Raw genomic sequence first — 27,094 nt, 5'->3', positions numbered from 1 at the left:
TCCCCACTGGTTCCTACACATTGCAAAAAGTAAGCAGTACGAAAACTCTACGTTTTCAACCAGACTGGTTTTTTAGGGACCAATCAGGAGAGACATGCCAATCAGGAGAGAATTAACCTTAAAAAATGAAGTTAAAGCTATGTCGACTTTGCATGTCTCTCCTGATTGGTCCCTAAAAAACCAGTCTGGTTGAAAACGTGGAGTTTTCGTACTGCTCGCTTTTTGCAATGTGTAGGAACCAGTGGGGAATCCCCGCTCGTTTGGAAAGGTGCCAAGTTTTCGTACTGCACACTGTTTGCAATGTGTAGGAACCAGTGGGGTATCCCCGCTCGTTTGGAAAGGTGCCAAGGAAAGGTATGCAAATAGCATGTAGTTTCAAAACGTGTTTATTACTTACTTACAAATATTTTCATAATTTCTTGAATGAATTGTACTCTATGCTGGTCCCTGAGACACGATGTTGCTTCTCATTTTTTCGATAATCAGGCAATTTTCTCAAGCTCTTTTCTCAAGGTCATAGCTTTTGACTGACAAAACTAACATCAAAACTTAAACGATCAGAAATAGAGGCTGGGCTGTTTCCAAAGATTTAGCTAAAAAACCAGTCTGGTTGAAAACGTGGAGTTTTTGTACTGCTCACTTTTTTGCAATGTGTAGGAACTGGTGGGGTTACTGAGAATTTTTTCATAATTTCTTGAATTAAATTTCTACATCGTGTAGCTAAGTGAAAATTGTTTGTGATAAAGAGAAAAAAAAAAGTTACTTGCGATTTTTTTTCATAATTTCTTGAATGAAGTATCTGTACTGTATATCCAAGAGGTGAAATCAAAAAAAGAGTTTGTTACTTACTGAGAATTTCATCATAATTTCTGGAATTAAATTTCTACATCGTATATCTTAGTCGTGAAAACAATTAAGAGTTTGTTACTTACTTAGAATTTTGTCATAATTTCTTGAACGAAATGTCTTTTTGTTTATCCGGCAGGTGAATTCAAGAAGGAATTTGCTACTTACTTACAATTTTTTCATAATTTCTTTAATGAAATTTCTGTATTGTGTATCCATGAGGTGACTTCAAGAAAGAATTTGTTACTTACTTACAATTTTTTCATAGTTTCTTAAATGAAGTTTTTGCATTGTGTATCCAAGAGGTGACTTCAGGAAAGAGTTTGTTACGAAAGAGTTTGTTACTTGCTTACAATTTTTTCATAATTTCTTAAATGAAATTTTCGTATTGTGTATCCAAGAATTGACTTCAAGAAAGAAATTGTTACTTACTGAGAAATTTTTTCATAATTTATTGAATCAAATTTCTACATCGTGTATCTAAGTCATGAAATTCTTGAATGAAATTTCCGTATTGTGTATTCATGAGTTGACCTCAAGAAAGAAATTGTTACTTACTGAGAATTTTTTCATAATTTTTTGAATCAAATTTCTACATCGTGTAGGTAAGTGAAAATTGTTTGTGATAAAGAGAAAAAAAAGTTACTTACTTGCGTTTTTTTCATAATTTTTTCAATGAAGTATCTGTACTGTATATCCAAGAGGTGAAATCAATAAAGAGTTTGTTACTTACTTAAAAATATTTTCATAATTTCTTGAATGAAATTTCCGTATTGTGTATCCAAGAGTTGACTTCAAGAAAGAAATTGTTACTTACCGAGAATTTTTTTCATAATTTCTTAAATTAAATTTCTACATTATATATCTAACTCTTGAAAAAAATAAAGAGTTTGTTACTTACTTAGAATTTGGTCATAATTTCTTGAACGAAATGTATTTTTGTTAATCCAACAGGTGAATTCAAGAAAGAATTTGCTACTTAGTTACAATTTTTTCATAATTTATTGAATGAAATTGTGTATCCAAGAGTTGACTTCAAGAAAGAAATTGTTACTTACTGAGAATTTTTTAATAATTTCTTGAATTAAATTTCTACATCATGTAGCTAAGGGAAAATTGTTTGTGATAAAGAGAAAAAAAAGTTACTTACTTTCGATTTTTTTCATAATTTATTGAATGAAGTATCTGTACTGTATATCCAAGAGGTGAAATCAATAAAGAGTTTGTTACTTACTAACAAATATTTTCATAATTTCTTGAATGAAATTTCCGTATTGCGTATCCAAGAGTTGACTTCAAGAAAGAAATTGTTACTTTCTTAGAATTTTTCAATAATTTCTACATCATTTAGCTAAGTGAAAATTGTTTGTGATAAAGATAAAAAAAGCTACTTACTTGAGATTTTTTTTCATAATTTCTTGAATGAAGTATCTGAACTGTATATCCAAGAGGGGAAATCAATAAAGAGTTTGGTACTTACTTACAAATATTTTCATAATTTCCTGAATGAAATTTCCATATTGTGTATCCAAGAGATGACTTCAAGAAAGAAATTGTTACTTTCTGAGAATTTTTTCATAATTTCTTGAATTAAATTTCTACATCGTGTATCTAAGTCATGTAAACAATAAAGAGTTTGTTACTTACTTAGAATTTTGTCATAATTTCTTGAACGAAATGTCTTTGTTTATCCAGCAGGTGAATTCAAGAAAGAATATGCTACTTATTTACAATTTTTTCATAATTTCTTTAATGAAAATTTCTGTATTGTGTATCCAAGAGGTGACTTTAAGAAAGAATTTGTTACTTACTTACTTACAATTTTTTTCATAGTTTCTTAAATGAAGTTTCTGTATTGTGTATCCAAGAGGTGAATTCATTAAATTTTTTTTTACTTACTTAAAATATAAATGTTATAAAGAAAAAAGAGGGGTTACTATTACATATTTTTTTTGATTAATTTTTTTAAAATATTTTTTTTTTTATAAATAAAAAACAACAACAAATTTTTGCATAAAAATAATACTTAGAGGTAATTCTTTAACATTCTACAAACGATGGTCCTATGATATATAATAGTTTTTAACATGTCTTATGGATTTATCACGATCAGGTATGTTCTTAGGTATCCACTGTGCGAAGAACCTAACCTGGTCTTCAGGGCGGTGATAACCCCCTTCAAATTTAGGACACTTAAACTCTTCTAGATTGAAAAGTGGAATCCTAGGGTCACACTTTTGAATTAAAACTTTATCTGTAGGTACATTGCCCTTTACGTAGAGTGCTTCAACTCCAAAAAAGCTGCAAATTTCACTGACTTCCTTCTGGACATTTCTCAGTTCCTGACCAGTATTATTAAGTGGTGTAATCACTCTATCATAGAATCCCAGTGTGTTTATACAACGTAATGTAGTACTCCACAAGCTTTTATCATACTCAAACAGATTATAGTTCACTATCCAATAATAACAGTCAATTTCTTCGAGATCCATAGACAATAATAAAAAACCACATTCGAATATAACACCGCAAGATGATTTTTTCAAACTGATATATTCAGTGTCATACAGTCCTATCATCTTGGAGGCTATTAATGTGGTTGGTAAGTGGAGAAATACTTCATCAAACTTTTATACCTTCGCTCAAGGTTGAACGGAGTTATGACTAGTGAGATGAGTCTTAAAACCATCTGAATTCAGTGTGGGGAGGAGTCATTGAACTCTCGGTAACTGATAAATTCTGTGTCATACTGTCCTATCATCTTGAAAGTTATTAATGTAGTTGTTAAGTAGAAAAATACTTCATCAAACTTTTATATCCTCGCTCAAGGTTGAATGGAGTTATGGCTAGGGGGACGAGTCCTAAAACCATCTGAATTCATTGAGAGGAGGAGTCATAAAACCCTCCAGGAACCCAACACCCGTGAACATCTAAAAAACTATGTCTGAAAACCTAAACAGCTAATTAACTATTCTAATTCATGATTTCAGGCACATAAAACCATAAAATACTAAAAGTTAACTTCTCAGCAAACTATTCATCCCAAATTAGAAGTTTCAGACAACAAACGCCGATGAGAGACTAAGAATCATAGCTCTGAAAAGTCCTAAAAGCAAACTACACATCCCAACAAACCCCTTAAAGCTCTTTTAAAAGATACAAAAAAACTACTTATTTAACACAAAAATTTCGTTTTTAAAAGATACAAAAACTACTTATTTAACACAAAAATTTCGTTTTTAATGACCATCAAGTAAAGAAAAACCACATGGAATCCGGCAACTGAGTCTCTCAACCCCCGTAAAGCTCTTTTAAAAGATACAAAAACTACTTATTTAACACAAAAATTTCGTTTTTAATGACTACCAAGTAAAGAAAACCACACGGAATCCGGCAACTGAGTCTCTCAACCCCCGTAAAGCTCTTTTAAAAGATACAAAAACTACTTATTTAACACAAAAATTTCGTTTTTAATGACCACCAAGTGAAGAAAAACCACACGGAATTAAGCAACTGAGTCTCTCCAACCCTGTAAAGTTCTTTCAAAAGATACAAAAACTACTTATTTAACACAAAAATTTCGTTTTTAATGACCACCAATTGAAAAAAAACCAAACGGAATTAGGCAACTGAGTCTCTCAAACCCTGTAAAGCTCTTTTAAAATATACAAAAACTACTTATTTAACACAAAAATTTAGTTTTTAATGACCACCAATTAAAGAAAAACCACACGGAATTAGGAAACTTATTATAAACAACACTTAAAATAAAAATAAATATTAAAAATCTATAATTATAAATACAATTCTTTTCGTTTTTAATTTCCAAAAACTGAATAAAAACAAAACGGAATCAGGAAACTGAGTCTCTCAAACCCTGTAAAGCTCTTTTAAAGGATACAAAAACTACTAATTTAACGAAAAAATTTCGTTTTTAATGACCACCAAGTGAAGAAAAACCACACGGAATTAGGCAATTGAGTCTCTCCAACCCTGTAAAGCTCTTTTAAAATATACAAAAACTACTTATTTAACACAAAAATTTCGTTTTTAATGACAACCAAGTGAAGAAAAACCACACGGAATTAGTCAACTGATGCTCGCCATCCCTGTAATGAACTATTAAAAGATACAAAAACTAATTATTTAAAAAAAAAATTTCGTTTTTAATGACCACCAAGTTAATAAAAACCACACGGAATTAGGCAACTGAGTCTCTCAAACCCTGTAAATCTCTTTTAAAAGATACAAAAACTACTTATTTAACACAAAAATTTCGTTTTTAATGACCATCAAGTGAAGAAAAACCACACAGAATTAGGCAACTGAGTCTCTCAAACCCTGTAAAGCTCTTTTAAAAGATACAAAAACTACTTATTTAACACAAAAATTTCGTCTTTAATGACTACCAAGTGAAGAAAAACCACATGGAATTAGGCAACTGAGTCTCTCAAACCCTGTTAATCTCTTTTAAAAGATACAAAAACTACTTATTTAACACAAAAATTTCGTTTTTAATGACCACCAAGTGAAGAAAAACCAAACGGAATTAGGCAACTGAGTCTCTCAAACCCTGTAAAGCTCTTTTAAAAGATCCAAAAACTACTTATTTAACACAAAAATTTCGTTTTTAATGACCACCAAGTGAAGAAAAACCACACGGAATTAGGCAGCTGAGTCTCTCAAACCCTGTAAAGCTCTTTTAAAAGATACAAAAACTACTTATTTAACAAAAAAAATTCGTTTTTCATGACCATCAAGTAAAGAAAAATCACACGGAATTAGGCAACTGAGTCTCTCAATCCCCGTAAAGCTCTTTTAAAAGATACAAAAACTACTTATTTAACACAAAAATTTCGCTTTTAATGACCACCAAGTGAAGAAAAACCACACGGAATCAGGCAACTGAGTCTCTCAAACCCCTTAAAGCTCTTTTAAAAGATACAAAAACTACTTATTTAACACAAAAATTTCGTTTTTAATGACCATCAAGTAAAGAAAAATCACACGGAATTAGGCAACTGAGTCTCTCAACTCCGTGCTACTCAACCCCATTTAACTAATCCCCGTGTAACTGAATCCGTATGTAACTGAACCCTCGTGCAAGTCAACCCTCGTGCAACTCAACTCCCTCAAAATACTTTTAGCCAATCTACTCCAATTCACAAATCCCATTACCCCTTTTTTTTTGCAAAGGTTAATCAAACATCTCCGATTGTAAAAGCATTAAAAAATTTTCCACTCACTAATTACCCCTTTTTTGCAAATGCTAAACAGGAAAAAAAAAACTGTCCTTTTATTCAAATCCTAATCACCAATCAAGTTATACTCGTTCCTCTTGGCAAAGGTGTAATGATCTGTAAGTCATAATAAAAAAAAAACATGTCTGCCAAGCCATGTAGAGCTCATTGTAATTGGCAAATGACCCTGGTAACCCAATTACTTGAAAGTACACACACAACCTGTTTGGTACAGGGGACCCATAGAAATAGCACCTTGGAATATACTGTTTTTGCCGCAATATTAGCAATAAGCGTTTTCAGCTATGGGTCCCAATCCCGAGCTTTGGCTCTAAAACCTACTCTGTAAAAGGCTTGATTTACTATGCGGATCCAAGTCCTACTTGAACCTGAAAACGAAGTTAAAACCAATTTTGGCTCCCAAATTTTCGCAACGAAATTCCATTTTGTTTTTTCCCTAAAAATTCCCCGAATCTTGAAGACTTGTCCCCGAAAATTCCCCGAATTTTTAAGACTTGTCCCCAAATTTTAAGATTCGAGAGTGGAATCCCTACCACCAGAATATAGCGGGCATCCATATTCAATTGTTGGTTGGATTCAGGACTTGCATAGTGGGATGATTGTGCTGGATAGTTTTTGCAAGAAGGTTTTTGGAACGAAGATTAACTCCCAGCTTTCTTGCACAGGTTCTCACCCTATCAGGGTGATTATCAAATAGTTCGTGGCAACGAACTGTAAGTAAGGAGCGACATGGCTCAATAGTACCCGAAACTCTAAAAAACGGAATTTCGATATCAATAGATATATCGAAAGAATTGGCTTACTATGCTTAAGTAGGCTACACTTCGAAAGGTTAATTTTTTTTTTAGCACTGAGGACGACTTGGCGGAGGTCCTTGTCGAAATTTTGCTTGTTTTCGTCTTCATATTTATCACTGGCTGATAAAATTCCTCGTTTTCTCACTAATTTTATTTTTTCATTTATTATATCCTTTCCTCTCTTGGTCTCTTACGTCATGTATAGCCAGCGTGGTCTTAGATAGTACTTAAAAAATAGATTAAATGAAAGAGACAGAAAGCCCATAATAAAGGCAAAACAATTTTCTGTCAAATCTTGACAGGTGATGTATGGGTACTTATGTATTATATCAAACACACTCGAAAAGTTTGCCTAATGTAAGATCTGAGAAAACCAGTTTCATAGCCACAAAGACAAATAATGGGTGAAAGAATGCATTGGACTTGTATAATTTGGGCTATATATTTGCACATTGAGGGGGGGGGGTAATATTATAATATATAAACTAACGTATTGTGTTTTCATCATGTTTTGGTATATTTCACTATGATTAACCTAACTACACTTCTTGAGTGTGTTTGGTATAATACATAAGTATCCATTTATGTATGCGATCTTCCAAGATTTAGAAATGAGGGAAATTAGAGATAGATGCTTGAGAACTTCTTCCCAGAGTATATTTTAAGCCCTGGATTGATTCCTGAAAGGGTACTTAGTTTTTAGCCAGTACTCACTCGAGAATTTGGATATACAGGTACGGGGTTCAAACAACTGAGACACCTGGGAAATAGATGGGATACATATAATTTAGGCTGTATATTTGTACATTAGGTGGGGGGGGGGGATAAGTATAGCGGGACTGCATGCAAAATGTAACCTAACATAACCTAACCAAAATACCAACAAAATATTTATTAAAATATAGCTTTCCACTGTAGTTTCCAATGTAGTTTTCCACTGAACCGAAGCTAATTGTCTCCGTATACAAAGAGCAATAAACCGGTTATTTCCTGATTTTATAAATCCAAATTCTCGAATGTGTACTGGCTAAGTATAGATAAGTAGCCTACCCCTGAAAGTTTCATTCACCTACCTTAGCAACTTCCCATGAAATTAGGAGGTCTCTCAAATAGAAGTTCACCCAAATACCGTATTTCAAGCTACCTCATACAGCAGTGAAAAAAAAACGGTACTTATGTACTTACGGTACTTAGCGAACACACTTTGTTCTTGATCTGTAATGAAATTAAATAAAAAAAACAAGTTTTTTAAACTGAAAGTAAGGAGCGACATTAAAACTTAAAACGAACAGAAATTATTCCGTATATGAAAGGGGCTGTCCCCTCCTCAACGCCTCGCTCTTTACGCTAAAGTTTTTTATTGTTTTAAAAAATAAAGTTGTGAGACAGAGTTAAACTTTAGCGCAAAGAGCGAAGCGTTGAGGAGGGGACAGACCCTTTCAAATACGGAACAATTTCTGTTCGTTTTAAGTTTTAATGTCGCTCCTTACTTTCAGTTTAAAAAACTTGTTTTTTTTGTTTAATTTCTGATCGTTTTTTAGTTAATGCAGCTTTTATTTGCATAAAAATTTTACTTTTCTTTTGCTAAATGGATGTCTTTACAAATTAACTTACGTAACTAACTTCTATATTCTTATATTTTACTTCTGGCAAAAAATACAAAGTTGCAGATTTTTGTAGATATGAGCTTGAAACCTATGTAATAGAGTTTTTCGATGCCGTTAATCCAGCGGAGTGATTTTCATTAAAACTCTTTCACTTTTAGGGGATGTTTCCCCCCTGTTTAAGAAATCAGGTAAATTTTTTCAGAATCGTAGCCTTTGATGATTAATACTAAACTAAATAAAATTTATTTATTCATGATCAGTATTATAAACCAATTCTTGTGATCCATTTATTGACATCAAAATTCCGTTTTTAAAAGTTTCGATTACTAGTGAGCCGTATCGCTTGTTTTTTTATTGTTTTTTTTATTACGTATATGTTATTACGTATATGAGGGGGTTCTCCCCTTAGTCAATACCACGCTCTTTACGTTAAAAGTTATAAAAAATTTTGATTCACCAACCCCTGAATCACAAAGGACGTTTAATTAGAATAGATAGCTCTTTTGAAAGCACTAAAAAAAACTGTAGCGTACAGAGCGTGGTATTGACTTGGGGGAGAACCTCCTCACATAAGTTATAATTTCTGTTCGTTTTAAGTTCTAATATTCCTTCTTACATTTCAGATGAAAAAACTTGTTTTTTTTTATTTAGTTTCTGATCGTTTTTTAAATAATGCTTGGAAATCCAGGTCCCCTTCTTCGACATGTCCCTTCCCCCCAAGACACAACCTCCCAGGAACTATTCTCCAGAGTAACCCCCTCCTCTAGCCCCCCCCCTCCAGAAAAAATTCTTCCTGAAAATGGTTGTATACTTCCCAATAACCAATAAATAATGCTGGCAAGTCCGGCGCCCCCTTCATGGCAATTTCCCTTCTCCCAAGAAAACTTCCTTAATGAACAGATTCTCCAACATAACCCCCGACCCATCCTTCCCTCCCACTACCAGAAAAAAAACCTCCTGAAAACTTCTGTATACTTCCCAATAACCAGTACTATATGTTAACATTGGGTAAAGTTCATAACTTTTAGCCCTCCCTCTGGATACTTCGGGGGATTAAATCATCCTAAAAGACATATTTATCATATTTTTGACCATGCTGAACAAAATGGCTATCTCAAAATTTTGATCGGGTGACTTTGGGAAAAAAATAAGCGTGGGAGGGGGCGTAGTTGCACTCCATTTTTTTTGGTTACTTAAAAAGGGCACTAGAACTTTTAATGTCCGTTCCAATGAGCCCTCCTAAGATATTCTACGAGCACTGGGTCAATACGATTACCCCTGTGAAAAAAAAACAAAAAAAAAACAAACAAACAAATAAACACGCATCCGTGATCTTTCTTCTGGCAAAAAATGCCAAATTCCACATTTTTGCAGATAGGACCTTAAAACTTCTGCAGTTGGGTTTTCTGATCCGCGGAATCTGATGGTATGATTTTCATTAAGGTTCTACATTTACTAGGGGGTCTTTCCCCCTTTTTTTGAAAATCAGCAAAATTTTCTCAGGCGCGTAACTTTTGATGGGTAGCACTAAACTTGATGAAAGTTATATATTTAAAATCAGCATTGCAATCTGATTCTTTTGATATATCTATTGGTATCAAAAACCTGTTTTCTAGAGTTTCGGTTACCATTGAGCCGGGTCGCTCCTTACTTACAGTTCGTTACCACGAACTGTTTGATCTGTTTTCTGTTTCCACTCAGAGATAATCAACTTAGCCCGAGCGAGATAAAACATTATGCAGGTATATTTTAATGGAAAGCAGGCCGTGGAGAACGCATTATATTAAATACCTAACCTAATCTTCGACACATAATATAAATAATTCCTTAGACCACACTGCTTTTCCATTTACGAAACATTAAGCAAGAAAAAACGGGTTTTAATTTTAATAAAGCAGTGAAACAAAAATAAGTACAAATAAAAAAAAAACATTAATAAAAAAATATTCCGAATATTTGGCCCCACGTCCGGGAGCCTTTATCAGCGGAAAAAAAAACGTAAAAGCGAAAAAAAAACAAAAACTATTTTATAAGAAATAACACACATAAAAAAAGGACATCTAAACACATGAAGAAGAAAAATATAAATAAATAAGTAAGAAACAAAGTCAAATTAAACAAACTTCCAACACTGGCGTTTTTGGCGTTGTTGTTTGTTTCTTGTGTTAAAACAACAGTGCTGGAAGTTTGTTTAATATATGAGTTTGTTTATTACTTATTTCTTTATATTTCTTGGTACTTATGCATTATATGTAACACAACGCTATAGACTGTACAAGGAAATACAAATGGAAACCCGTCAAACAGGTATTTGCAGAGATAAATTGATGGCAAAGCGTGATTGCTTATTGAGTTTACAATATTTAAAATGTTCATTTTTGGGGTTTAGGAGGGAAAAAGGTACCTAGGTTAGGTTACGTATTTAATATATGCTATATTTAGCCCCCACCCCCCTGATATGCAAATGTATAGCCCAAATTTGTTTCTAAACTATTATATATTCATCCTATTTTATTTCATTAGCATTAACCAAACTTGACTTCTTTCGTGTATAGCAATGTGTTATATATAATGCATAAGTACCTATTTCTTTTCCTTCTTCGTGTGTTTAGTTGTCGCATTTTTTATATGTATTATTTTTTATAAAAGATTTTTTGTTTTGTTTTTTCGTTGTTTTTTTTTCCCATTGAGAAAGGCTCCCGGACATTGGGCCGAAATATTTTTTTTGTACTGTCGCATATCCGGACTTCTCTAAAAAGTCAATTTGGTTAATGCTAATGTAATAAAATAAAATAGGAGAATATATGATAGTTTAGAAACAAATCTGGGCTATATATTTGCACATTAGGGGGGTGAGGGGTGTAAGCTTTTATTTTGTTGAGAAATAGTTGGGCGAGTCCATCCAATGGTGCTTACAAACTAGTATACCATTCTGCAGAGCAATATATTCAAGTCCAATAGAGATTTCATATAAAAAGTCTTTCTTTATTTCAAAGCCATAGCTAGAACAACATACTTATCTCGTGTAATACATAAATTCGACTCTCCCCATCTAGGGGCTCAACACACAAATATATGCTTGTCTTTCTACAGGTTTATGAATATTTTCTAGCAATCTAATCACCTTTCTGGTTAAACATATATTCAAGGAAATCCCTTGGATTCCGTGACAAGCGGAAACTGTTACAACAAGAATATTGACAGCTAGGTTAATCTATTAACACAATTTAAATCAGGAAGAGACTTTACCGGGGTAAAGCATTGCATATATTAAATACGTAACCTAACCTAGATACCTTTCCCCCCCTAAAATCCAAAAAAAACACAGTTTAATATCGTATACACAATGAATACCATGATACCATTGCCTGCTCTACAACAGTTAAGACGTCACAAAACGGGTTTATCTTATTAAAGATAAATCCGTTTTTTCTTGCTTAATTTTTCACATAATATAAATAAGTCTTCGACGCAAATTTTGGAAACGATACCATGTTGAACCACAGTAGACCGAATATAAAGAATCTACAGTGTTGTTGAACAAAGTTTAAATATATATGCGAATATATTTCGTATTTATAGCGAGTGTTGGAATTACAACTTTTAACTGAGAAGAATGTAATGACTCATTTCGTTAGTAGGCGGCAATTCTTCGAAATAAATCGCTTTTATTGGCTAATATTGAAGTAGGCGGAGACAAAATGCTGACAGCCATGCTGCATGTCCTTGCCAAATTCCAGTTTTCGAGAAGAATCCAAAGTGAGAAGTTGTAGGTGAATCTATATTAAAAGAAAACGGATAATGCGCAGTAAATGGATACTTCATATTTTGAACAAATAACACTATTATAAAGTATGTAAAGACGATATTCTTCAAATTTAGGTATTTATTTGCAATGAAAAGCTTAAAAATGGGCTCGATGGGGCGCCCATAAGCAGAAATTTAGGAGGCTTAGCTGGTCTAATCGGCACTTCCTATGCTGTATAATAGAAAAGTAAAATTCTACTTTAGCTACTTTTGGCTATCTTGGAAAAGGGTTAGGTTAGGAAAATGAAACTTTCGGGGATGCATCTACTGGCTAAAATATGTCCCAGGAAAGTATTTTGAAGTAACTACCTCCACTCCTTCTCCCTCTAGAGGGTCCTGGCCTTTAAAAATCTGGGTAAAATTCTACTTTAGCTACTTTTGGCTATCTTGGAAAAGGGTTAGGTTAGGAAAATGAAACTTTCGGGGATGCATCTACTGGCTAAAATATGTCCCAGGAAAGTATTTTGAAGTAACTACCTCCACTCCTTCTCCCTCTAGAGGGTCCTGGCCTTTAAAAATCTGTGTTATAAATATGAAACCTTGCAAAATAGGTCTTATGCCTAAATGAAGTACACCAAAATTGTTTTCAGCTTCACAACTTTGCTCAATCCTAATTTATAAGGTTTTAAAGATGTGCAAATACATTTCCTAAATTTTGGAAAAAAACATAGATTTTGATTGAAATTCTACTCAAATATATGCATTGCATTTTCAGAACTAATGCCAGACAAAAAGAAACAGAAAATTAAAAAGAAAATTAAGGTAAAATGTTGTTTGGTCAAAATTTCAATAGGTAGACCTGTCATGTAGGAAAATTCAAGGACCCTCTAGAAGGAGAAAGAGTGGAGGTAGGTACTTCAATCCCCAAAAGTTTCATTTTCCTAACCTAACCCCTTTCCAAGATAGCCAAAAGTAGCTAAAGTAGAATTTTACCAATAGAAATCTCCAAACAAAAATATTAAAGTATTTGGCAGCATCATTCAGCCTGGGGGGTGGCGCCCCCCTACCCCCCCCCCCCCCCCATAGATGCGCCGGTCAATATATACGAAATCATATTATTCAGTTAGGACTAAAGTGAATACACCATTCGATGCCTTTTTTTATGCTGATTACAAATATAATAAGCATTTCTATCGGAAATGAATTTCAGACCCCCCCCCCCAAATCGGCTATACCTAACCTAACCTAACCCTTAATGGGCATGTTTAGGGGGGGGGGGGCTGAAATTAATTTCTGATAGAAATGCTTGTTATATTTGTAATCAGCATAAAAAAAGGCATCGAATGATGTATTCACTTTAGTCCTAACTGAATAATATGATTTCGTATATATTGACCGGGGCGCCCGCGGAAGGGCGGTTTATTGGGTAGCAGGAAGGCTAGGCTAAGGTAGCTTTGGCTAGGCCTAGGCTTCCAATATTTGGCTCAGCGTTGCCAATTTGTACACTTTCCTAGTTTTTGCACTTATTTTTACCTCATAGCACTCTTTCCCTTGACTTACAGGACTTGCACTCTTTTTGCCATTTTTCAGCTAAAATCACTCTTTTTTACACTCACTTACGTAATTACGATAGAAAAAGGGTACTTGTATGATCTACGCCGTACCGCTCTAGTTGATAGATAGATATTTTATTCAGCTGCTAGGTCATACACAAACATTACAATGATTATATAAGACAACGGCCAGCATACACTTAAATAAATGGTAGAACTACTAACAATAAACCTTAAACCTATTATTTACATCTTTTTAAACCCTCTTTTATAAGTCCAGTCACTGCTATAATCGTCTTCCGGGATGAAGATTTAAGGATCATAGAAAAAAAATTTCCCCGTCACCTAAATACTTCAATCTCAAATCTGAAAGCCCCTGGCACACCGTCAAAAAATGGAGCAAATGTTCTTCCTCCATACCACATAAAGAGCAAGTATAACAGGATCTCGGGCCCTGAGCATTTCTTTCAAATACTTTTAATCTATTTTTTAAGGGCAAACCATTCGCCCGGACCTGGAACCACAGACGTAAGTTTTCCGGTGGCAAATTCAGCTGAAAATAATATTCTAGTCTAAAAGACTCTTTTATCTTAGAATATTGGCGCAAGGTTTCAGAATTTCGAATCCGTTCATGCCAGAGTTGGATCTCTTGATCCTCCTTAACATGTTTTAGCTTCCGATAAATTTCCTCTGGATCGCCTGTTGGACCAAGACCTTCATTCCAAGCGTATGAAAGTCCGGCTTTATCAAGGAGGGCTTTAACATGGAACGGCCACGATCTTTTTCCTCCTTGCTGCAATAATTCAAAATATGAGGCTTTCATAAGCCTCTTATCTGGTAGTTGGATAATTTTCAGTCAAAATTTTACAACTTGTAGTAATCTTTCTTTATGCAGCGAAAACAAACCTAGATCTCCCTTAAGAGCCTGTGTATGAATTGTAGCATGTATCCTAACCAATCTTTTATTATATTGTAATTGAACCATTTCTAATTGCGGGATCATCTCATATCCCCAAAGCTCCGCACCAAAATGAATAGTAGTGCGAATTTTCGATTGAAATAAATACTTGTGCATTTTAATATTTTTAATCTCATTTAAAGCTGAATTCCTTAAAACTGATGAAGAAAACGCTTTACCTCTACCCACCATTTCTTTCACATGATCCTTCCAATTTCCTTTATTAATACAAGCCCTAAATACTTAAAGAGTTGTACTTTTTTTCAACTCAATACCCTTAAATAAAAATTTATCATTATTTTTATTTTTCCCAAAAACTACAATTTTTGTCTTTTAGATATTTAATCTCATTTTCTTTTTTTCCAAAGAAACATCTAATATGTTCAACAATATTTGCAAATCTTCGGCGATTCTAGCTATAAGCGCCGCATCACCCGCAAATAAAAGCAGAGACAAAGCTAAATTTCCTAAACTCACTGTTGGCGCCTAATCAAGTTGTTTATTCATTAACGCATTGCAGAACCGGTTTTTTTCTTTAGCTTCTTTCAGCTTAGCGTGAGACAAGATAAAGAGAAGTGACAAAATAGGTGGAAAATATATAATTTAGGCTATATATTCGTAAATTAGGGGAGAAGGGGTAAAGGTTATGTTAGGTATTGAATATGATGCATTCTGTCTGGCCCCTCTAGCACAATTTTTGGTTGTAGGTTTCCATAATTTTGTTACTATAGCATTATGTTTTCATCATACGTTGGTATAATTCATTATGATTAACCTAACTTCAGTTCTTTCGTGTGTACTGAATGATGCACAAGAACCAAAAAATGTATCAGTGGAACTATTCACATTTAAATCCTGGTAAAACAAAACGGTACTTATCTGTTAGACACTTGTTACACACTTGAGAATTTAGATCTATAAAATCAGACAATAACCGGTTTATTGCTGTTTGTATATAGAGACAATTAGCTTTGGCTCAGTGGAAAACTATATTATAACTGTATTTTATTTAATATTTAGTTTTGTATTTTGGTTAGGTTAGATTATAAATTGCATGCAGCCTCACTAATTTTACCCCCCCCCCCCTAATGTATAACTATACAGGCCAAATTATATATAGCCTATCTATCTCCCAAGCGTCTCAATTGTTTCAACCCCGTACCTGTAGATCCAAATTCTCGAATGTGTACTAGCTAATCATGGGCGGATCCAGGATTTTTTTAGAGGGGGGGGGCAAAACAGGTTTATCTGATAAACTTGCATTAGGAGCAAGTTTAATTAACGCAATCGTGCGTTAATTATGTAAATTACACTACTTTAGATTACGTTACGGGGCACGCAGCCCCCTCGCCCCCTGGATCCGCCACTGTAGCTAACAGATTAGTACCAACAAAACTCCTTATAGTTCTTGTTCCCAATGGGCTTTTCTGTGTGCTCTTTACCGTTGTGCCTAGACATGCCGTTCACAAATTCAAAACTAGCTAGGTTAAAATGTTTTTTTTTCTAAATTATGTAACGTTCAGTGCTGTAATCAAAATAGGACAATCGTGCGATTTCTTTTTGTTTTTCCAGTGTTTTTCTTACGTATTTTGTTGTGGCAATAAACCTACCGCATAATCATTTATGAGAAAAAACCCTGTTAGACGTGCTGTAAAAAATGTCGCCTATTCATACCAAAAGGGGGCTTTTGCTAGGAGGGAAGCAGTAACCTTAATTCACGAAATTCAGGGAAAGGGGAAATTGTTTTTAAAAACGTAGGGGGTACGATTTTTTTCAGTGAAAATACTGAAAAGGGTGAGTTAGCTTAAAAAACTCAAAAGGTATTGGTACTGTTCTATTAGCGAGGCAACACGCGAGACGTTAAGTTTGGTTAATGATAATTAAATAAAACAAAATATGATGAAAATATAATAGTTTAGAAACAAATTTCGGCTATATATTTGGACACTAGGGGGGTGGGGGTAAAGCATATCATATATTAAATGAGAGCGATAGAAAATTCATTTTTATTAAATATCAATATTCACAAAAAAAACCTATCAAACAGACCTACCACATGAAAATCTATACAGATTTGTTTGTGGCAGGACTCACTATTTTACTCACTCATATATATATATATATATATATATATATATATATATATATATATATATATATATATATATATATATATATATATATATATATATATATATATATTTTGAAAAAAACTTACTCGCATATATAATTGAAAAAAAAAATAATAATAATGCAATCATATAAATAAATATGTAGCCTAACCTAACCTAGGTACCTTTCCCCCCCCCCTAAACCCAAAAAAACTAAAGTTTAAATATAGTTCATAAAGTAAGAATTCAGCGTCTGATTGAAATTACCGGGTAATGCCTATTTGATCTTTGCTTTTCTCGAATGGCTGTCTCGCGTGTTGCCTAGCTAATAGAACAGTGCCAAGGTATTTTTCAAAGCCTAGGGTAGGGCAAATGCCTCCTACGTAGCCTACTTAATACAGACATAGTAGAATGACAAAATCTTGCATCCATGTCCAACAGAAAATTATTAGCAGAGGTGGAAGAAACGAGAATTCAGAAAATCTGTTCTTGAAAATATGTATATTCATCTAATTCCCCTGTCCTAAAAAAAAAATATACTATGTTGCAATTGTTTCGAAAAGTTAAACAATGCAGATGCTAGGTTTTGTGAAAGACTGAGAAATGGTTTTCAGTCTAGGTTTTGTGAAAAACTGAGAAATGCTACTACCATTTTTTAGTTTTCATTCCAACCCTTAAGACCCAGGGACGGATCCAGGATTTTTTTAGGGGGGAGGAAGGGCGCAAAATAGGTTGATCCGATAAACTTGCGTTGGGAGCAAGTTTAATTAACGCAAACTTGCGTTGCGTTAATTAGGTTAATTACACTACTTTAGAGTGCGTTAGGGGGAGGCGGTGCCCCCTCGCCCCCCCCCTGCATCCGCTACTGTTAAGACCATTAGGAATGCCAAATGATACAAATATATTTGAAGGAAACTTCCACCTTCTGTAATGTATTAAAACTGGTAGAATTTGACTTTTATTACCATGTATGCTGCTAATGCATTAGTCCCAATATGGTTATGCCCCCGAAGCAGCTATTTACTCTATTATACCCTGTCATCATCACAATAATTAGACGTCAGAAGCATGATAAGAAAAAGGCACTTTCTATTTTATTAATAAAAAAACAGCCAATTTCACTATTAGGGAACACTTAGTAATTGCAAGTCGTTAAGTTTTCGAGCTGATAAATAAACAGGCTGAAGACCAAGCATTTTAAAATAAGTTATTGCTTTCCTGATCCTTAAGGGTTAGGTAAACAATAGGTCAGTAGGTTAGACCTAGTGACGTCGTTGGGGGGCAGTTGGCCTAATAATTTGGAGAGAAAAAGCTGGTATATAGCCCATGCCCCTTGACTCCAGATGTGGACCCCTCTTAACCCCCCCCCCCCACCTCCTCCCCCCCCAAAAAAAAATGCTGGGGATACGCCTCTGGTTAGACTCTTCTGTCAGAGAAGTACACGCAGGATTTTCAGACTGTGAGTCACGGCTCGTAGGGGAGCTGCAGTTTCGTCATAAGTGTGGCGTCAAAATATTTAGCTAAACAATTCGGAAATTTTTCTGGAATTCCCGATTCTCGAAATTTTTATGAGAATATTTCAGCTTTTAGGAAAAAATTGCTGCAGAAAGTAAAAATTAATGAATGTGGGGTCAATTGTTGCTTTTCCTTGTTGCAGCAGTTTATAACTTCCAATGACATTTAATTTGTATATGATTTGGAGATCACGGGGTTTGAAAAATACTTTCAAGCTGATAATATCGAAAAATTTACACAGAGTCTGTTCCAGGTAGAAATATCCGTTTGGTTCGTTCACTTCAAATCTATGCGAATCAACTGCCAACAATTTCAATTAAATTTATTATGATTATTTTTTATTTTTCAATTTATTTTTATTTCAATTTATTTTTTATATCAATTTATTATATTTATAATTAATTTATTATGGCCTCTTGGGGAATGATTTTAACAGTTAAGTTATATTTGTTTAGTTGTAAGGTTTGTAGTGCCGATTAGGATATGCGGTCCAATCAATCAATCAATTTATTCAACCAATAAATTTACGACAAAAACACTTCAACATAGAATCCCCCTATGTTGAAGAGTAAGGCTCTGTGGCCAGGAAAAAACAGGGGAAAACAGAAATGATATAAATACTAAAAAAGGAGAAGAAAAGTATAAAGAGAAAAGTAAAAAAGAGAAGGAGGACATGAAGCGATTCATTCACTAATGCCTCCAAAGTTCTCTTAGTTTGGCAATTTGTCCCCATTTTTACCAATATGATGATAATTTTGCAGAAGTTCATGCACTAAAGATACTACTTAGTCTTATTCACAAAAATTTAATACGAACTTAATTTTCGATTGTTCCATCTGTTAATTCACCCTCGCCTGGAGTGAAAAACTTAATTTTCATTAAATATTAGAGACTTTTTGTCGAGCTTGAAATGCACTCATGAATTCAAGATTCATTTAGAGCCGAGGGTCCCCCTGTGAATTTGCTTCTTTGAAGAATCACTTAGTTGTCTCGCCATAATACATTGAAGGCTAATTTTTTAGCATGGAACTTCCGGATTTTTGGAAAAAGAGATTTTTGGAAAAGGAAAAAGAAAAAGAAAAAGGTAATTGAAAATATTCACTGTTTAGTGGTAAAGCTGTACGAATATTACAAATATTGATTTAATATTAATTAAATTAAATATTATATTTAATTTAATTAATATTTAATTTAATTTAATTATATTTAAAGTAATATTAATTAAATATTAATTTAATAATTTAACATCCCATTCGTCTGAGGCTGCCCCGGCAATAAAAATAAGAATCGATGGGAAATTGACATTGAACGAGAAATGAGGGTAGCCATACCCAATTTTCCCCGAATTTGAGAAGTTGTGTAGTGAACAACAAGGTCATCACTCAAATTAACAATTTTAATATTGGCAATCAAAGTTGACTAAATTGTTTCTGAATTTAAAATGTCTCTTCAATTCATTTTTAAACTATCTAGTGTATTTCAGCTGCGTGTCGAATCCTTATTGAAGGTATTTGCACCACAACCAGCCACTGGAAAAGACGATGGTGGCTGCCCAGATTCAATAGATATTACCGAAATAGTTGAAATTAGATATTTTATTACCCCGAGGGAAATAGCATCCTTTTTAATATTTCGCTGTTAAATGAACACTGTACTCGCTTTCAAAAAAGGCAAGTTTTCTAATTTCTCAAGAATGTCGAAATTTTTGAAAAATAAAACAAAAACCTGGTGTATTAAGGGAGCCGGGGGAAAATTAGATGTGTTTATGGGCTGCAACCCGAAGAAAATTGATAATGTTTGTTTTAGATTTTTTCGTCTCAAAATAAAAATGATGGAGATAATATTGAAGCCTATATCGAATTTTTGTCCGTTCATCTGTTGCACCCGACATGAACATGGCTTATTGCGTAAATCCCTGCAAGTTAGGGTTAAGTTGATGTGGTACCTTGAAGAATCGCCCTGTCTTATTCATCATAAATATTTTTGGTTTGTGCGATTTTTTGGTTTTTGCGATTTTGGTTTTATCTAAATTGATTAGGTGGTCCTGACATAACTTGAAGAGCGTGAATAGGAGATCCGAATAAGTGACAGAAAACTCAAAGCCCACACCTACTTTCTTGGAAATTTTAGAAAAAATATTTAACTTAGTTTTTCTAAAACCTTTTAAATCTTAGAAAAATCCTGGATCCTCTACTGCATACTTCCTTAATTTATACTTAATGCTGACTTTGGCTGCCGAAAATATTCATCAATGTTCATTTTTTTGGTACTGGTGCATTATGTGGGCACTGCCAACTAAGTCAAGTTTGGTTAATGCTAATGAAATAGAATACAATAGGATGAATATATAATAGTTTAGAAACAAATTTCGGCTATATATTTGTACATTATGGGGTGGGGTGGGGGAGGGAGGGGAAGTAAAGAATAGCATATATTAAATACGTAACCTAACCTAGGTACCTCTCCCCCCTCTAAACCCAAAAAATAACAGTTCAAATATCGTAAATGCAATGAAAACCACGCGTTGTGTTTCATTTTTCTATAGCGGTCTCTTGAAAATAACCCGTTTGACGGGTTTCGTCTCTCTTTAGTATATAGCAGTGCCCATATAATGCACCAGTACCTTTTTTTAATCAGTGCTCTTTCCTTATAGAATATGGCCCACTTTGATTTAAACAGAAGGGATATCTATTCAATTTACCCATCGTTTATGTACCCACAAATTCCTGTTGGCAATACTGGCCAGATGCCAATGAATGGAGTTCAGCAGCCGACACTTCATCCTGCATTTTATTCTTATCCACATTTGCCTGGATTATATCGAAGTAAGTGCTATGTTGATTGATCCTTAACAACTGGTTCTCACAATATTTAAATTAGCACCTACGCACGTGGGAGATTATAAGCCCCACCCACCGGCTCATTCTGACTCTCTTTCTGTCTCTCTCTCCCTCATTTTTTTTAAATCATCTATCTATTATATCTCCTTATCTTTGCTTAGAGCTTATGGCCTGTACTGTGTTTTTCCCACAGTATATAAATAGTAGATAATTATAATAGATTAATATATAATGGAATATATAATAGATTATAAAGATAATTATAGTATCTTTATGCAGTGGTTTTTCCAAAGCATATCAACTAGGGCCGTGATTCCCAGTGTGGGGTTCCGGCCCTACCGGTGGGGGCGTGGTATTATTTTTGGTGAGTCTCGGACAAGGACGTGCACCCTTCGGTTGACTATACTTCATGTGAATGATGTCAAATTCAAATACATTTAAAGAGTAAAAAATATGCATAATAGCACTATAATGACGTTATAATGACGTTATGGATTGTTTAAAGGTGTTGTATTCAGACAATATTTTCATAAGTATGAATTAGGCTATGCCTAGAGGACGACCCAAAAAATAGGTACCAAGTTAACTGCCTTTTAAACTTCTTTCAGATTGAATACATGAAACTAATTGAATAACAATATTTAAATACCAGGGGTATCAGGATTTTGGAAATGCCTCTGTGGGGCGTGGTCCAATATCGGCTGGGAACCACTGAACTAGGGTAATGCGGTCATTGTCTCTCAAAAGTGTTCGTGACTCTGGGCCTCAAAGCCTTCATTCAGACTTATGTTGCAGCCTTAAATCTGAGGTAAACCAAATCCCAAATAAAATCCGAATTATTTCAAAAATCTTGGAAATAATGGGAGAAATCAGAAATATTTCAAGATTTTGGGAAAAGGTATTGAATCACGGGGAGGAAGTGTAAACTCTCAAAAATTGTCCTTACCAGTTGCTTCATTCTAAACATGGTGGAAGTGTACCACGCGGGGTGCAAGGAGGCACCACCAAATGAAAGTGCGCAAAGCGTGGTAGCACACTGCGCAAGCATGGTACGAAATATGCCACACACGGCAGAACAATGAGGACTCTAAAATATGCACGGGCTGTTATTTTCACTTGACTCTGTTTGAACACTTTAAAATTCCTATTTTTCACTAATTGTTTAAACCTCAACAGTAAATCAAGATTCGCTTTATATGGGTCTTAGATTAGTATCCCCTCTTCAAGGAAGCAAGGGCGGATCCAGGATTTTTTTCGGGGGGGGGGGGTACTAATTTTTGACTCAGTTTTCGACTAATTTTACTGATTTTTACCTAGGTTTTACTAATTATCGACTTATTTTCGACTCGGTCAAAAATTCCGAGGGGAGTTCAAACCGGCTAACCCCCCCCCCTGGATACGGCCTTGCAAGGAAGACATGTCTGTGAAGCTGTTGAAAGAACAGCTGTTTCGGTCTGCAGAAATTTTGCCAACATAAATATCAGATAGCTGTTTATACATGGTTTTTACAAAAATCAGTTTATGATTTGGTAGGATAATACGAATATAATACATTCATGTTTTTTTCTCAATTTCTTTTTTATCTTCCCTTCGTTTTTGTCTTGTTCCTTTTCATGGTCGCTTCACATACTCAGTGAAGCGGGGACAAGACCCCTAGGAGCTTTCTGGTGCTCGAAGCCGATCCTAGCTGAGCCGTCCCCATTGCACTTCCTAGCTGAAGGGTAATGAAACGGAGATCAGCACCGCCGGTAAGGACTGTAAAGTCCAGTGCCTTATTCTTTACTTACCTTTTTAACCCTTTTCCTTTTGCTACTGTAATCTGTTGTGCGCCTTAGTATGTTCTGACAATGGTTCGATTTATTGTCATGTACTATTTATTTTTCTAAGCGGCAATCATTATGCTTAAATATCTATCAATTTATAAACACATAATTATTCTAACACATGTCCGGTTTGGTCTTGGTTAACTATGTCGCCAAGATTCTGAATTTAAAAAAGAAGAAAAAAAAAACGTTGCCTCCCAGGGCCGTATCCAGGATTTTTGTTCAGGGGGGGTTTTACTAATTTTTGACTTTTTTGGGGGAGTTTTTACTAATTTTTGACTCAGTTTTCAACTAATTTTACTGATTTTTACCTAGGTTTTACTAATTGTCGACTTATTTTCGAGTCACTAAAAAATTTCGGGGGGGGGGGGGTTCAAAACGGGTAACCCCCCCCCCCCCCCTCCCCCCTGGATACGGCCTTGTTGCCTCCACTACTGACTTTATAACTTCAATAATTTAGACTGAAAGCTTTTGCATAATTCGGCTGCAAACGAAGGGCCACTTCTCTGCCAATAAGTCGGCAGTGGGGCAACGCTAAACAACTTACGCAATTTTCAATGCTAAGTAGTTAAGTTACTTTACGTTGAGTATAGCCTTTTAGACTAGACTAACGCAGAAGTCCATAGAATCATCATAATAATCGTCTAAGATCATCAGAGTCAACATGAGGAAACTATTCAAAAGGTAAAAATGTGGAACGGAGATTCAAGCTCTGATCTCATTTTTATTGCTACTATATTTACTTTTCCATAACCTAACATAAATATTAACATTCCATGACGTAACAACAACAATTTTTGGTACTGATGCGTTATGTGGTCACTTGTAAAAAGTCAAGTTTGGTTAATGCTAATTGAAATAAAATAACATAGGATGAATATAGAATAGTTTATAAACAAATTTGGGCTATATATTTGCACATTAGGGGGTGGGGGGGGTAAAGCATTGCATATATTAAATACGTAACCTAACCTAACCTTAGTACTTCCCCCCCCCCTAAACCCCTAAAAACAACATTGTAAAAATTATAAACTCAATGAAAACTACGCTTTCAATTGTATTTCTATATAGCATTCTCTTACAATTAACCTGTCAGTCTGGTTTTTTTTGACTGGTTTCCTTGTACAATATATAAAAGTCACCATATAATGCACCAGTACCCATTTTTTTTTCTTTAAGATTACCTAATGTGTGGTAAGACTTAGATTATGTTAGTGTGAAAGGTTTTACGTGTAATGTGAAAGCAACATAAGTAAATGTTGAACTTGACTCGTTTTTACATTGAATCATGATCCGATCTATTTTCATTGTGCACCACAACAATTAGGTTGTCAACCCCTCGAAATTTTCAAAAGCTTAGTCTTTTTGGGGTGAACCTGTATCTTCCAGGAAATTAATGTTTTGTTTTTATATAATGTAATAAAACTTTCACCGACACAACAACCTTTACAGGCATCGTAGTTTCGACGATATATTTGCTAAATAGAAAGGCTGCATAAGGTTTAATACACAGGTAGTTTTCTTAAGTGGCGTTTTTGGAAGAATTTTAGTTTTTTTTTTTAGTTAGGTGATTTTTTTAGTTTTAGTTAGGTTTTTTAGTTTAGTCTGTTTTTTAGTTAGGTGATGAAATAGACGCATTGTAGTTTGTTGAAAACGCCTCTGCGTAAAAGTTCCAAAGGATTGGGCAGACGTAGCATTTTCTTCCACTGTTTTAACACCGTACGCGCTCGAACGATAAACCGATATTTCTAACAATAAACGATATTTTTCGACAAATATTTTGTATTTACAACACTTAATGCAGAAATTCCTTATTATATTAAAGCTTTCTTTCTGCCTTCAAAATTTTAGCTAACAACTGACTGTTGACTTTGGGAAAAAGCATGAGCGGTACTGCTGCGTTATATGGACACTTTTATATTTTGTACAAGGAAACCAGTCACGAAAAACCCGTCAAACAGGCTATTCTCAAGAGACCGCTATACATAAATGACTGCAAAGCCGTGGTTTCTCAATGAGTTTAAAATATTTAAACGATTGTTTATTTAACACAATCTTTTAATGCACGCTTTGAATTCCATTTCTCTAATGCAAATACTCGTTTGACGGGTTTCCTGTCTGGTTTCATTGTACAATCTATAGCAGTGTTTACCATATAATTCACGAGTACCTTAATATGCGTCTTTTTTTTAAAGTTTTGGAATATGTCGACGTAAAAAAGAAAAGAAAAATGTCCTTAATATTTTATTACCATTTCTTGAACGAGCAGGCGACCTGGTTAGGAAATTTAATGCAGTTTCTGCCATTGAAACCCTCATTTCAAGGAAGATATGTTATTTCTGGGATAGGGGTAATTCTTCCCAACCTAACATCGATTAGAAGGCCCCACTACCCCTCTTAAAAAATACCCCTTTTTCCGTGCCATCACTCTTAAGTCATGTGATTATCCGCTAAGCGTTAAGCCTGTGTGCCTTTATAGAATCCGCATAAAAAGTGAAGAATGAAAAACTATTTCCGCCTGTATAAATTTAGTGTTGAGTGAAAACCAACTTGGGATAGTTTGACGTACGAGGAAGACCAGTAAACATGTTTGCAACGACTTTTTTTTATTAATGAAATGTGATATTGGTGTAAGTTTTGTTGAACGACAAAAAGAGGTAAGAAATAAATAATTAGCAAAAATGAATACTTTTAATTCGTTTTTAAAAAATTCAGATTTGCAAGTTTATTGGCTCTTAAATATAAAAAATAATCCATAAAGCAATTCTTGTTGAATTTTCTATAAATGCAAGTCAGTAGGGATGTCGTTTGGGGGGAGGCAAAGGGGGAGAAATATTTTATCCAGTAATTTCGAGAAAAATTATTATGTAACCTATGCCCCTTGACTATCCGAATATGGACCCTTCTTGCCCCCCCCCCCCAATAAAAATGCTGAAGCTACGCCCCTGCAAGTCACTAGATTACCATAGTCCCACTAACACTAACGAATGGTTTCATGGTAACACATGCATGAATTTATGGTAAAAAGGTAAAAAATGTAAAAAATAGGTAAAAAATGAATAAAGGTAAAAAAAACTATTCTGAAGGCGACATGCTAGAACAAAAGGAAATAATTTTTTTATATTGCTAACTTTTTTTCCCATTTTCTTGGTTTTGCTCGCGTTTTTCACAATCCATCCTCAGCCCCTCTTTAATGGTCTCATATAGCCTTAGGCTATTTTGAATAAAAACTAACATAATAACTGATGCAAACTGATTAAACACATGTAAAAATGGGGAAGAAAACAAGGAAATATGACTCATTGATTCTTGCTGCATTTTGAATTCCATTTTTTTGGTTAGTTTCTTGTATAATATATGGCTATATTAGACCATTAGAGAGGGGACCTTCGTTGAATTTATTTCGGGGGTGGGGGGTAAAATCTTAAATTGGACAAAAACGGGCCATTTACATGAGTAATTTTAAGAAGCAATCCAAGAAGTGTTGACAAGGAAGGGGAACATGGTCGTAAAAATAACATCATCTCTTTGTATGTGTCTGTTAGGTCTGACAAGCATCAGGGTTTAATAGAGGGAAAAACCCCATGTTTCATTCAATTGTTTAATCATTAATACTTTTTTTTAAATATATCAAACAAACACACTTAGAAACAATTGGGAAAAGTTGGTACTTAAGTATTAAACGTATTCCTTGATATACTGCTAAAGAAGTCAAGTTTGGTTAATGCTAATGAAATAAAATAGGATGCATATATAATAGTTTGGAACAAATTTGGGCTATATATTTGCACATTAGGAGGGGGGGGGGTAAAGCATACCATATATTAAACACCTAGCCTAATCTAGATACCTTCCCCCCCTAAACCCCAAAAAACAACAGTTTAAATATCGCTATCGCAATGAAAACCACGCTTTGCATTGCATTGCTCTATAGCGGTCTCTTGAATTAACCCGTCTTTAGCAGGGTTTTCGTGACTGGTTTCATTGCGTTATATAAAAGAGTACGTTTAATACTTAAGTACCGAAAATTTCTTTC

The 27,094-nt window shown here is 34.3% G+C and overlaps 1 protein-coding gene across 3 annotated transcripts in view; it reads left to right on the top strand.

The window, feature by feature from the left end:
* The first annotated feature begins 12,258 nt into the window (after nucleotides 1-12,258).
* LOC148940362 (uncharacterized) overlaps nucleotides 12,259-27,094 on the top strand; it is a 210,374-nt gene continuing 195,538 nt past the window's right edge. For all 3 annotated transcript variants that reach the window (XM_089106167.1, XM_089106166.1, XM_089106165.1), the window contains exons 1-2: nucleotides 12,259-12,363; nucleotides 21,049-21,220. In XM_089106167.1, the coding sequence (XP_088962293.1) occupies nucleotides 21,052-21,220 (169 nt within the window). In that variant the 5' untranslated portion in view covers nucleotides 12,259-12,363; nucleotides 21,049-21,051. The remainder of the gene's footprint in view (nucleotides 12,364-21,048; nucleotides 21,221-27,094) is intronic.

The sequence above is a fragment of the Artemia sp. Qi Xiang Cuo genome, chromosome 20, assembly GCF_049724085.1.
Source record: "Artemia sp. Qi Xiang Cuo chromosome 20, ASM4972408v1, whole genome shotgun sequence".
In the NCBI taxonomy this organism is placed as follows: Eukaryota; Metazoa; Arthropoda; class Branchiopoda; order Anostraca; family Artemiidae; genus Artemia; species Artemia sp. Qi Xiang Cuo.
Note: the sequence above shows the minus strand (reverse complement) of the source record. Positions and strands in the feature narration are given on the sequence as shown.